The sequence below is a fragment of the Falco naumanni genome, chromosome 5, assembly GCF_017639655.2.
Source record: "Falco naumanni isolate bFalNau1 chromosome 5, bFalNau1.pat, whole genome shotgun sequence".
In the NCBI taxonomy this organism is placed as follows: domain Eukaryota; kingdom Metazoa; phylum Chordata; class Aves; order Falconiformes; family Falconidae; genus Falco; species Falco naumanni.
In genome coordinates, this window is record NC_054058.1 from 21,779,813 (window position 1) to 21,793,536 (window position 13,724).

The following is a 13,724-nucleotide window of genomic DNA, read 5'->3' on the forward strand; positions in this document are numbered from 1 at the left end:
CTCAGTTTGTTAACATTCTTTAAAACATCCTTTGTATTCATCTCAGCTAAGGAAGCAATTCTAAATTGATGCTTTTACAATTCATTGTTTGCAAACACTCCCTGTGATCTTGGAGATCTGAAACTTTTATGCCTCAAGAAAGCTTTGCTTCCAGAAGACCCAGTTTTCTGCAGCTTCCAACAATTAGCAATCCACAAGATGTCCCCAGTGCTCAGAACAGACATGCTTAAAATCACTAGACTCATCAGGAATGGCTAGAGCATCTTCTTGGCACTTCTTCATTGCATCAATGTTAAATTTCATTAAAGGATATTGAAACAACTTTGTCACGCTTTCTCTTGGTAAGGGGTTACTGTAGGTCCTCACAGAAGGGGAAGGATCTGTCAATTGTCTGAAACAGAGGAAAGGTCTCTACTGTATAGCTGGTTGGAACCTGGTAGGCTCCTCTTGCTTTTAGGGAGTGCAAGGACTGCAAACTTTCTCGATGTTTCTTTCTTTTTAAGTCTTATAACCTCAATTCAGCACAGTTCTGGCTTTCTGGGATTTTTAATAAAAATGGTTAATCAGTAATTTTACCTATGGTGACTTTGCATATTAGGAATACCCTTATCCTTGGTTGCCCTGTTAAATAATGACTGACCAGATGGACAATTCTGTCTTTCTCTCCTGGGCAGGTTACATCTAATTAAAAGCAATTCCCTCCTTCTACCCCTACTGCACACTATACATATCATCCAGATGTCAGCTCTAGTAATTTCAGCAAAAGCTCACCAAGATTTAGATAAAACTTGCTATTGTTGTTTTGCGTTTTTTCCCCCCAGGGGAGGCAGAGAGCCAAAGTTCCAACTGAGCAAAATAAAATTAAAAGTAGATCATTTTTTTCTGTCTCAGCAGCATGTGCTAGGGTATGTAATGTATGTTCCCTGCTTCACAAAGGAAATGAAAGAACGAACTTATACAACTGATGAAATAAAGATATCAAAGTATTACTTGCCCCAGTTGATATGTACACTTCACATATAATTACTATTTAATAACTTTGTTTCCTAAAAAACAGGAAAAAAGCTTACCCTCTCTCCCAATTCCCTCTTCTTGTAAATAAACTGATGCAGAATCTTCTAGATTTGCAGTTTCTGCTTGACTTTCTTCTTGAATTTATTCTCTTCTTTGCAAAGTAATGTGGTCTACAAAATGAAGCTATTTAAAATCCTAAATGACTAAGTGTTACAAAAATAATAAATTAGTATACAAGACTGACTTGCACAAAACATAAGTTATACTCTGAAACATATTTAGATGGGAGCACATAATTGCCTGTTCCTTTTCTAATGGCCTGAAGCACAACACAAAATCTGAACTTTTCCCAAAGTCTATGCAGTGATGGAGCACTGCCCCCTCCCTGGTTCCCGACTGGGTTCAGGTCCCCATCGCCTTTCATGAGTTGTCTGCAGGACTGACAACCAGCTGCAGCAACCTCGAAAAATCACAACCGCCCCATCATCACAGAACTAAATAGCAGCAAACAGCCATCAGCGACAGGAAAGACAGAAGACAGTGGAAGTGCTGGTAAAGGGGAAGGGCAGCAAGCCTAGGAGACCACACTGCAGGCACTTCCAGTTCCCTGTGGGTGGGGGTGTAGGTCCTGTCACACCAGCCTCCCACCTAAGCTTAAAATGCATGTTAGTCCCTCTACCTCACATTCTTGGCTCTCAACTGGTTCGGTACTGGAATAAGACCAGCAACTGCTCTGGCCCTGCTCAGCCTCCCCCCACCCATGGCAGGGGTGCAGGAGCCCCACTTCAGCTCAGCCCACAGCCCTCAGCAGCTCCCTGAGCTATGCTGCAGAAGTGATGGTCTCCAGCTGTGCCTCCACCTCTGGGATGGACCTCAGACCTGCACTGTCGGTAGCTATCTCCTGGATGGGCCCCCTGGACATGCCTTGTCACATGTCTCCAGCCCAGTCCCTGCTGCTCCTGACGGGACCCCTAGCCCAGGTTCATCCCCTTGCATTGCCTAGGACTGTCAACAGACCAATACCTGGCTGGTACCAGCAGCTTCTGGGGGGGGCGGTGGGGAGAGACAAGGCTCTGGGTCACGTTGGGGGTCCACAACCACAGACAATATGAATACAGCGCGCTTGAGTGAAAGAGAAGTTAAAGATAACCAGTCACTCTAACACTGAGCCTTCTGCTTATTCCTTGAAAAAACCCCACCCCAAAACCAGCATCGTCTTTATTTGGATGTGTTTACAGATTGTTACCTTTACATTTTTTCTTACACACACACACACTCCCCACCCCACCCCCCAAATTACAGGTTTCAATGGAAAAAGTATTTAAATCACTTTCCAGTCCAGCTTCTCCTAAAACACTGGTTGGCTTGAAGTTGCACAGTATTTCACATCGGTGTGTTTGCAATGTTTATGGGAAAGGGAAGCAGCACCACGTTGTAGTTCCCATAGAATCCTCCATCCACGTGGCTTTCCAGGAAAAGGAACCTCTCCCTCTGCAAATGGAGCCTGTTCCGTCTGAAGCAAAGTAACCAGCAGCAGGCCACGTGCACATCAACACGAAGGGAGCCATTGACAAAAATATAAACAATTCCTCCTGGCAAGTTAATTAATTGACATGCAGCTCCCATGGAAACAGTGAGGCTGTTCTCAGAGGCCCTCACATTAAATAGTTAGGTGGCAAAGTTGGACCTTCATTAATTTTAAGGAACTACACAGGGTCCTTCACCTAGAAATGAAAGCATCTCCCAAAAATAGCTTCTAGCTTCGCCTTACAGGTCCAAAAGACAACCAACCACAAAGTGTACTTTGCAAGTGAAGTAAATATTTCTGTTGTGAACGTATTGAAATGCACTCCAACATTTTTATGGCTATAGCTGAAGAGCAGCAAAACCCAGTGCGTGGCTGCTGGGAGGGCATGGCAGAGGGTCACCCTGGCAAGCACCTGGTAGGAGCTGACTGCACACAACAGGCTCTGTATTTCTGAAAGCTCAGCAGCAGAATTTTCCTCTAAATATGCAAAGAGCCAATGGATTCTTCCTTCAAGAAACTGGCAGTGAAATCAAAAGGAGTACCCATGGCAAAAAAGGCCACTTTCCAGGAAAACAGATGTGTGGATAATACAGCCACAGGTCAGCTTCATTTTCTGTGGTGAGACCTAAGCCAGAAAAAGGCTGAGCCTTGGATTAACTACTTCCTGGGAAATTAAGGCCTATTTTTAGATCTGAGCACTGCATATAAGATTTTGATTTCTGTATATGTTTTTTCTCTGATATTTTTTTTCTCCTGTTCAACTTTCCTATCTGTCCAAGGTGTTCTGTCGAGCACTAGTGATTCAGGCGGTATAACCAGATAAATAACTGAGTTATTATCTTTATGAAGCACAGATCTCTCTGTAATGAATTTAACTTGTGGCTTGATTTACAGCAAAATCCTCCTCTTACTTCCCCGATGAGACCTACTTAAGTCAGTGAGACTAGTCATGATGATAAGATAATTAAGTTTTTAGTACAACTCTGGTTAGTGAGCAGAATGCAGTTCTGAAGTAATGAATCTACTAGCTCTGGTCTGATATTCAAAAGGTGATTATGATTTCGGTATTGTTCTTAATGTGCTCTGAGAAAAGTACTTTTTACATTAAAGCTGTACCCCCTGTATAGGACACAATTCAAATCACCTTTTAAATCAAAGAATTGCTTTCAGAATGGCAAAGTTGAAGTTCAACCAGCATAACAGTGACACCTGCAAACTGACAGTCAAACCCCCCTACATTAAAATGGAAAGATTTGCATGAATGTGTTTTAAAATGACAGGAGACAGGAATGGGAGCTTCTAAGCAAGTTAGACTAAAATTTTAAGAGTGAAATGCCTAAAAATAGGTCCCTGAATGCATAGTTAGGCACCTATGTAGAGGCTGCTTGATTTTCAGTTGTTCTGATCACCCAGAGCTCCCATTAACTTCAGGAGCAACTGTGGATACTCAGCTGTTCTAGAAATCAAGCCACCTTTATTCAAGGGTCTAAATATGGATGTCTGTGCCCAAGTTTGGGGGAAAAAAAGACACACAAAAAAAAAGGCGGGTTTTTTTTTGCTACAGAGACATTTTATAAAAGAAAGTAATAGTCAATTTTCATTTTCTCAGATCACAATGCCTGAAACCGAATCAACATAACGATTAACAGTGCAACACATCTATAGTAGATTTTGTCTAAGGTGAATGGAAAGCTATTCCAAGATCTATAGCTCTTAATTAGCAATCTGAAACATTCCATAGATATTTCATACTCTGCGACTGCAAAGTGTTACCAGGCCACCTAAATCTTTTTCATAGTATTTCAGTGTTGCCATTAATAAGCTTTTCAGGCTGGTCTGAGGAAGACTTTGCAAGATTAACTTTGCAAATCTGTAAGTATTAACTATTTAACTATTTTAGAATTACCATTTTTTCTGCTTTTGGATCAAGTACAACCAGCAGACTTGAGCATATTTTTAAATACTATAAAATATGAAGAAGGGAGAATTAGGCCTTTAATTCTATCCTATGCACTTGGTTGTCAGAAGACTTGTGAATGCTGTATGCTTAAAGACCTCTTTTGTAAAAGTAATCCTGAGTTGATTTTGTGTCTAAGCCATTGCCAGGTCATGCTGAAGTGCATAAGAGCCAGTCACATGATAGAAAATCTGCAAGAAAAAAGAAAATTTATGATGGAATTATATATGACTATAAATCTGAAAGTGTCAAGAAAGTAACAAATTAAAGTGATGCCAGATGAAGATGATGGATATCTGTTTGTGTGTGTGTGCATAAAATATGATGTAATATACCTTTACATACTTGTTTATAGGATCTGAACTAAGGGCTCTTGCTGCTCTGCTTGTGAAAAAAAAGAAAAAAGCAAAGATTCTTGCTGCTTTTAACTAAGCTTTCAAAAAGAGCCAGGTAGAAGACAATGCTTTACTCTTATTGTAATCTCATTTTGATGCTTTCAGTATTATTTTGTGATATTCAAAGTATCCAAAATTGCTTATGCTTTTATATGGCTCATTTCAAACTAATCTTTTAACTGTATTGTCTTGGAGGTGAGGGAGTGTTCTCTCCATTTTCTGTGTTTGTTTGGTTTTTTTGAATACCTATCTGTTTTATTGATTATAACGATTGGGACATTTTATTTTACATGTTTTTTAGATGGCACAGTATAGCAGAGCTTTGGTCATGACTGGGGCATTTGTGCGATCCCTGTCAGATAAAATGATGCCACCCTTAGGAAATTGGAAAAAACTGTGTGACACAATCACTGGCTGTGTTGTAAGACACAGCAGTGACAGCAGTGGAAACAAGAAAGTTCATGCTGCTTTGTCATAACCAGAGACATGATTTTAGGTCAAGAGTGAGGCAGAGGTAGTCTGGCAGTGAAGAAAGCCAATATCATTCTCATTGCAGGAGTGAGCCAGGGGTTTTCAACAGTCATGAATATTCACCTGACATCTCTCAGCTGTTCTGTATTTCTTCAGACATGTCTTTTTTTCAGTTGCTAGGGAAGGTGGGCAGAGGGAACAGACTGACACTTTTTTTTCTCCCCCAAATCCACTACATCTCATGTTCTCCCACCAGCAGCAACAGCACAAGGACTCTCAGACCATTTTCTTGGTTAAAGGTAGCATCACCTCATCTCCTGGGTTTAATGAACACAGGAGTGAAGTCCAGCAGCCTTAATGGTTTAGTAGTTCCTATGACACTGCACTGTTCTCAGCTATGCTGTACCCTTCAGGGCTGATACTCTGTGCCAGTGAGGCAGGTCATGGGCAGTGAGGTCAGAACCCTTCTTCCCACCAGGAACTACACATAGCCACTGCACCTCATACACTAATTTGTCTGCCAGCAAACACAGTGACCAGCCTGCACAATAATAAAATCAATTAGAAAAATGAGGCTTTGTAGAATGCAATTGCTTTTCTTCCCCAGGAAATAATCAATATGTAAAACCTACTCTATATCAAGCAGTACCATATGTAGCATGAGATGTGACTTTCTCCAAAGCATGGAAATGTATTGCGAACAGTTGGGGCACAGTGATACAAAGGGTCTGTGAGATATTTTGAGGGTCAGCTGAACTGGCAGCAGCCAGGAGTGCAGGGGAGTGCACTGCCATGTATTTGCAAAAGACTCCATATATGTGCAAACTGAGCCTCTTTGCTCACTGCATTGCAAAGCTGGCCCAGGCACTTGCCAGCTGGTGGAATATGAGAGTCCCAAATGTCTGTAAATGACAGGCCAAATTTAAAGAAACACTGGGCTGGAAGTGAACCTATCATTAATAATTAATTATATGTATGTTCTATTATCTTTTAAACAGCACCAAAAAGAATATTCTGCAAAAACAGTAAGCCAGCACATTTAGAAAGACTACTTTTTCTCTCCACCAAGCTGGAAACTGTTAAACAACTAACCTGTCTCTCAATGTCTTCCAGCAAACTACTGGCACCCAGGCGAAAGAGCTCTGGTGTTAGCCATTCCACTCCCAGTTCCTCCTTCACCAGCATAAGCCAAGTAATAGCTTCTTTTGCTGTCCGAATGCCCCCAGCAGGTTTAAATCCAACCTTTACATAGGAAAAAAGAAGTGCAACACACATTTTCATTCATCAGTAATCCTAGAAGAGCAATCAGCATTTGTACACCTGCAGTCTCTAAGTGCCTGTGGTGTACGTAACAACTCTGCTCGGTATGTATCTGACTGCAAACAGTATAAACTCTGGGCTAGCGCTGAGAGCTATCAAGCCACAGCCATCACTGCGAAAGATAACATTTGCATCACGAGGGACAGCAACTGAGGGAGTAATGCTTTTTTTGACCCCAGTGCACTTTCTCAGGAGCTGGGCTTGAGGTCTAATGGGAGTACTTTGCCCATAGTGCATATTAGGCTGAGGGATTCAGGCAGAACCTGGGATGCCTGTGTATCACCTACTGCCCACGTCACAAACTAATTCCAAATATATAACAACAAATATACGTGCAATAACATAACACTAAACGTGCTGAAATAAAGCACATGAGCCAGCCAACTCATGTGGAGAGCAGTGAGAGATGGTTGTACATTATAAAACGCCTGTGCACTACAGTTATACATGACTGGGCTGTATATTCAAACCTATCAGTGGTTTAATTTTTACTAAAATTTTCTAAATGAGACTTAAATTAGGTCTGTCTTTACCATAAATTGAAAGTTTTGTGTTTCACAGGAACTGCAAAACTTGTCTCCCAATACATTCTGGATATGCTTTCAGAACTTGATGTGACATGTGTCTCATACACGGTCAGGTGAAATGCCACATATGCAGAGGCACACATGCCAAGAAGAACCTATCTTTGAGGTGAAGCATGCCTTGAATGCCATGATCAACCTGCAGTGCAGAGCCAGCACGGAGGTGACTTGGCATGTATGCCTCATGCCAGTCTTTTGGTTACGTGCCATTTAAACACATCTCATTCTGACGCAGAGCTTGTGACATGCAGCTATCAAACCCCATTAAAAAAAAAATTGTCACCTGCACTAGCCGAAATGTTGGCATGCAGCAGATTACTGAACTCTTCGAAAACAAGAATTAGGAATACTTTTCTGCACTAAAAAAAAAATAAAAATCTGAATGATCTGTACTGTAGCGCACAGTGATTCCTCTGCCATTTCCCTCTGCCACAAACCTTTAGCTTGGGTACTCCTTCCCATCAGCCTCCTTCTGCAAGAATTATCGTTCTGATTTCCGTGTATATGTTCCTGAAACCTCACTGTATTGAGGATTTCTTTGTGCCTTATGGATATAACAGTGGAACCAAAAGCATCTGTTTTTAAATCGTTTGGTCATTTTTTTTTATAGTGATCTCAGGACAAATGAACACAGAATAAATCCTTCTCTCATACTGAAGCCCTGTGATAACAGCATGTTTCCAATAAGATTATAAAGAACAATAACAGGAAAAGCTTGATAAATCCAAAACATGAACACTGTTTTTTGTGGATGGATGGGTGCACGAGTGTATGCATGCATCTGTTAACACTAGATTTTCAAAAGGAATTTAATACACAGCAACTGGAAAAGCATCTTCTAGACAATAAATTAAAATAGTGGGAATGTGTTTTCCCTCAGGAAGAGAAATTCTAATGAAATTCAAATTTAGATTTCTTCCTAGAAATATTACAGCTCTTTTGAGATAATCTGTGGCAAAAACAAGTAAAATAGAGTTAATAAGAGAATTAAAAACATCATGCAGAATTCCTTCTCCTTTTAGCAAATTCGGAAAGCTCTTTTCTTTGCAAAAAAGCTGACAAAGACAAGCCTGTCCTCTCCTCCATTTACCCGCTTTCCAAATGGCACATCTGACTGCCATAAAAACGCAAAAAGGAAGGGGGGTTGGAATTTAATTCAAGAGCTGTACAAAGTCCAGCTACCACTTTCCTGCTGTTTCACAGCATTTCATTATTTTGCTTAATAAGTTCATCTCCTCAAGAATTTTCTCTTCACCTTATATTATTAAAAGTAATAAGTTTTTCTGGATTGGGGGTTTTCCCAACAGAAAAACCAATTTATGTATGTCTTTCAATAATGACAGGAAAAGATTATTTCCCATTATATTGCACACTTTTCATATCACCACCACAGCTTATCATTCAATAAATGTTACTCTGCAACTTGTTCCTTTCCTCGAAGAAGTTTAATTTCTGTATTAACCTGTTTTTCCCAGCCAACGCCTTGCCAGAAAGCATCCCTACAGCAGCAAAATTAGTTTGTTAAAGAAACCATTTAGAAATCTCTTGTCACTGATAATATTGTCTTCAGTTAATAAAATCACATAAAGTCAGTTTACATCTAATTCACTGACACACACATGCACACAGACATAACCACTCATTCTTAATAACACATTTTATACCATGAATGCATCCTTTTAAAGAAAAAGGTGAATTCAACATTTATATCCAATTATAGGTACAAAGCTGTGTTAATGCAGCAGAGCCCAAGCTCTGGCACACAGCTGCCGTGAGCAGCACAGGCACTGAGGTGAGTCGCGTGGTCCCAGGGATATGGCTCAGGCTGGCAGGAGTGAGGATGCTCCCGCAGAAGCAAGACTATGGGAGCTGCTTGAGTTGCGTGGCAGAGAGAGATGCAGGCTGGGGAACGGAGGAGTGAGGACAGCCCAGGGATCCACACTGGCCTCATCTAGATGACTACAGAGAGCAGATGGACACATGTCTACCCTGTTGTCGTGTGCTCCTCAAACTCCAACAGCCCCTGAAGCCACCTGAGCCCATATCCCACTTCTCATCCCATGTCCTAACATCATACCTTGAAAGGCCACCTGCAGAAGGGACAGAAAGGTGAGGTGGAGAGGACAGAAAGGTGACCCAGAAATGGGGAGAGGGTCTCAGCTAGGGATACAGTTTCCTTCCCTGAGGCTGCAGGCGAGGACAAAGCCCTCTGCTGAACACCAGCACCAGATCTAACTGGCAGCCCCCACTTGCCTGTGGATAAAGGAGGTGAGAGGTGGCTTAAGCGTTCCTGTATAACCTCCTCCTGTCTCATTGCTTCAGTGCAAGGGTGGATGCACAGAGTTCATCACTGGCTCTGCCCTATGGTTCCTGCTGCTCTTTGCTTTCACTGACCTCACTTGACAGTGGTTTGACACAAAAATGTTCTGTAACAGAACATAATGTTCTTCCAGGCCCTGTCCCTTCCTCCCTCCCTCCCTCCCAAACAACAGGATCCAACTGGATATGCCTTCTTGTCCCCTTGGAAAGCCCCTCTGGCAAGGGAGGAAAGGGCAGAATTTATCCCTTGGGTTGCCAGAAAAAAATTTTAAAAAAACAGTTGTGTACACTGGACAGACTCTTGATGGCTATAAATTTATATAGCTCCGCAGAGGTTTGTGGGAGTATACTAGTCACGGTCAGCTCAAGATTTGCCCTGTTATTAATGGAGATGAACATTTAAATACCTTAAATGGTGAAACAAACCAAATCCAAATGCAGCAAGGGATGCATCAAATTTCATGAACTTTTAAGGAATGAAGCGACACTTATTCAAGGAAGGAAAGCCAAAAGTGTTTTGTTGGCTTTTGGGGGTTTTTTAAGTATACAAATATTAGCAAATCCAATGAGGCATACAAGAGAGAAGTCCCATTACCTATTGCTCATATAGCCATGGAAGCTAATCTATGTGGATTTATATGTACTGCATTTTGAAGTGATTACACTTTCATTTCTTTCTGAGTGAGCGTGTTTGGTTAATTTTTATAAAGATAGTGAGAATTACCTTGTTGCCAGTTTGCCAGTAGAATTCTCTAATGGCTCTCATCATAACTACTCCGACTGGAAAGGTTGCATTTTCCACCTCCTTTCCTGTAGATGTCTTTATAAAATCAGAACCTGTAAGGAAGTAAAAAGCTTTATTGTAGTTTTAGAACAAGAAGCACTCTGCATATACATAGTTCACTCCCTCCAAAGATGTTCTCGTTCTTCACAACAATTAGGAAGCTTTCCTTTACACGTACGTCCCTGTGGTGTCGGTGCTAACCTTGCTCTGGTTGAGGCTAGAGCAGGATGATACCCATCTGGTTTCAGAGAAAGTCAGACATCCCAGCAGCTAAAGGAACATCCCAGCTCTTAGTTCTTTGCTTTAGCTATTAGACCAACAATGTCTTCAGGTCAGTCCAACATAATATATGTTCCTGTATGGACACTCAATAAGTATGTATATATACATGAATAGGAATGTGTCTGATTAACCACAACAATGGGGATTATTTCCTCCAAGCAAATTTTGCACATAAATCAAAATTTTATTATTTCCACATGGATCTTTCTAAACAGAAACAATTTTCTTTTTTTTTTTAATTGAATTTTACTCTATTTAGTCTCATATTTGACAGCCTACTGTTGTATCTCCCACAGCTGTTTGAAGTGAAAGAAATCCCACGTGTACTTACAAAACCAGCTGTGGCATACCATAAACAAGGGTAAATCCCCCTTCTCATGCATTTTGCTATTGTAACATTGCAAATTACTCTACTTAAAAGCCATGGTCCAATATAATGCAGTAACAAGGTCAAAACATCCGTATTATTTAAGGAAGGAGAGTTAGCCTTGGCTTATTTTTTTTTCCTGGTTTCTCACTTGTGAATGATATTATCCACTGCCTGTTCTGAATACTTGTGTAGTGCTCTTGTGCATTCTTGCTGTTCCAGGTTAGCTTCAAATGAATCCTGTAGCACAATGTAACAAAAAAGCTAAGAAACTAACCAAAACATTTGCTTTGCAGTGTATGATCCTGCACTGACACAATACAATGACAAAACTTCTTTAATTGCATTAGGGCGCACTTCATCCCAGGGAACCCACTTAGAAAAGGTGTACTGTGGGATCATTAATTATCAAAAGTAATCGGGAGAAGAAGAGGAATAATTCAAACATCGTGTAGTAGTGCATCATCCACTTAAGTCAATTGGAACTGCATCTGCTTCCACTTCAAATTTGGCTTAGGGTCCGTTTTCTCTCTTATTTGAATGATGATGCCTCTACAACATCCCCTAGAGTAAGCAAGGAAAGTTTCACTACTGGCTCAAACTAAAGAGTTGCCTAGATTACATTTTGACAGTGTGCTGTGGCACACTCCAGAGACCCGTCTTCCTGATGACACAGTCGATTGGCATACAGCAAGGTCTCAGCCTGGTGGAAAGTTAAGGCAAAGCCAGGCATGTTTCTGTGCCTTGTGGTTTAAACATAACCGAATGGTATCGCTAGCATCATGTCTTGTAAGACCACGGTTTTCTCCGTAGGCTTCCTGCCTAGGCACCGACTAGGCACCCACTGGTAATTAAATTGCACCCTCCCACAACAATTCCCATTCTAAAAAGAAACAGTTATTTGTGAAAAAAGTTCTAACTCCAGAGGAAGTGCAATGTGCAAGAGAGGCAATTAATAGTTGATTGAGCTTTGCAAAGAATGGAGCACATAGGAGAGACAATTGAGTTACATATTTCAGCTACTCCCTTCCAGAGAGACACTACGGACATCTGATAGTCATATTAAAACAAGTAACAGTGGAAGTGAAACTTCAACATCACCAAATTGTATTTTTAATTTCCCTTTCAAAATGTAGCACTTAAAGTCCTTCAGTGCAATACTTTTCATTTTTTCTAGTATAAGGTAAGTCAAAGCTTTTATAAGTCTTATAATTACAAGTCTCTATGGTACAGTTTCATTAAAAACTTTCATTAAACAACAGCTGCCCTTGTATATGGTCTTCTAATCAATTTGGTCAAACAGAATGACTTCTAATCAGCTGTTGATAAAAATAGAAGATGAAATTTTAATTCTAATAGATTAACCACAAACTCAAGATAGTCTTCAAAATCCATCTAGCTCTATTCTCCAGTGGATTTAACGACTATTCAGCAACTCATTACTAAATAGAACAAGATGAACATTTTCCAGTTCATTAAAGAAATGTACTATGTATTTTTGCATTGTCCTCATGATTCGTTACAGGGAGTCTTAATTACAAGATAATGGATAATGGTTATTAAATGCAGACTCCAGTAATGAAGCTCTATTCATTTGCGAGCCTCAGAGACTGCAAAGAGGGGAAAATAAAATTACTAGCTTCAAAAGATTAACGGATCAAATTATTATTCAATTTTGAAAATCTCATTCAGACTTCATAGAAACAAGAAGAGATTAAAAACTAGTATTAGTACAAAAGTAGTGCATTTATATATTTATTTTTATATAATATCTTAAGGCTATTACCAGAATAATCAGCTTTAGATGTGATTATTAGACAAACATACAGCCAATTTAGTAGCATCCTCTAACAATGAAAACAATAAATTTTTATTTCCTGAACAAATTCTATTTATGACACAAGAGCCTGCCAGCGGGACTGCATGCAGCCTCTCGCAGAAGACAGAAGACGCATGTTAGCAGAGAGCACCACAATGGAAGGTGCTATTAATGTTTAGATTTCAGGAATGAAAAGAGGGATTTAAAAACTGACGACTACCATAAAAAGCACCTCAATAAGTTGAATTTACGCCAACCGTGTAAGGGAGTTTCACCAAGTTTATTTCTTATTCAGATTTTCAAAAACAAGACTAAGGAATGAACTTCAGCAGGAGTTTCATCTGGAAGCAGGTGATGATTTACAAACCGAGTTTTATCACCCATCTTATCATCTTCCTACGAATGTATACACCCAAAAAATCAAGTTGTAAGGTTAAAATACATGCTGGATGGCTTTCCTTTTCCATAGAGTAGGTTACATGATTCAATGAAACATTAAAACAAAGACTTAAAAAAAATAGTTCTTCAGGGTAGATTTGTGGGCTCAGTGAGCCTGGAAAATGTGCTGCTCGCTACTCTCTTCCAATGTGTAACCACAACAGCGCGCTGCCTTGAAAGGCAGCAACTCATGTAAGACTCATTGAATCAGTCCAGAGTGGCGACATCAAAGCCTTTTTGAAACACAGCAGCATCATGCGCCCACTTCAGGTGGGCTGGCTGCCAACCTAGTAACCCACCTGTGTGTGATACACTACAGCATCACAGCCTGACACGCACAAACCACATCAGCTTGCTTTAACCAGAGATGGAAATCTGAATAAACCTCAAGAAACGTGAACAGTGCCACAGTCTGTTTTGAGAGGCTCTCTCTGGTTGAGAGCAAC

The 13,724-nt window shown here is 40.4% G+C and overlaps 1 protein-coding gene across 4 annotated transcripts in view; it reads right to left on the minus strand.

Annotated features, from left to right (window-relative positions):
- Nucleotides 1–2,218: 2,218 nt before the first annotated feature.
- DERA (deoxyribose-phosphate aldolase) overlaps nt 2,219–13,724 on the minus strand; it is a 57,256-nt gene continuing 45,750 nt past the window's right edge. For all 4 annotated transcript variants that reach the window (XM_040595913.1, XM_040595915.1, XM_040595914.1 and 1 more), the window contains 3 exons: nt 10,313–10,425; nt 6,458–6,607; nt 2,219–4,690 (listed from right to left, as the gene is read on the minus strand). In XM_040595913.1, the coding sequence (XP_040451847.1) occupies nt 4,634–4,690; nt 6,458–6,607; nt 10,313–10,425 (320 nt within the window). In that variant the 3' untranslated portion in view covers nt 2,219–4,633. The remainder of the gene's footprint in view (nt 4,691–6,457; nt 6,608–10,312; nt 10,426–13,724) is intronic.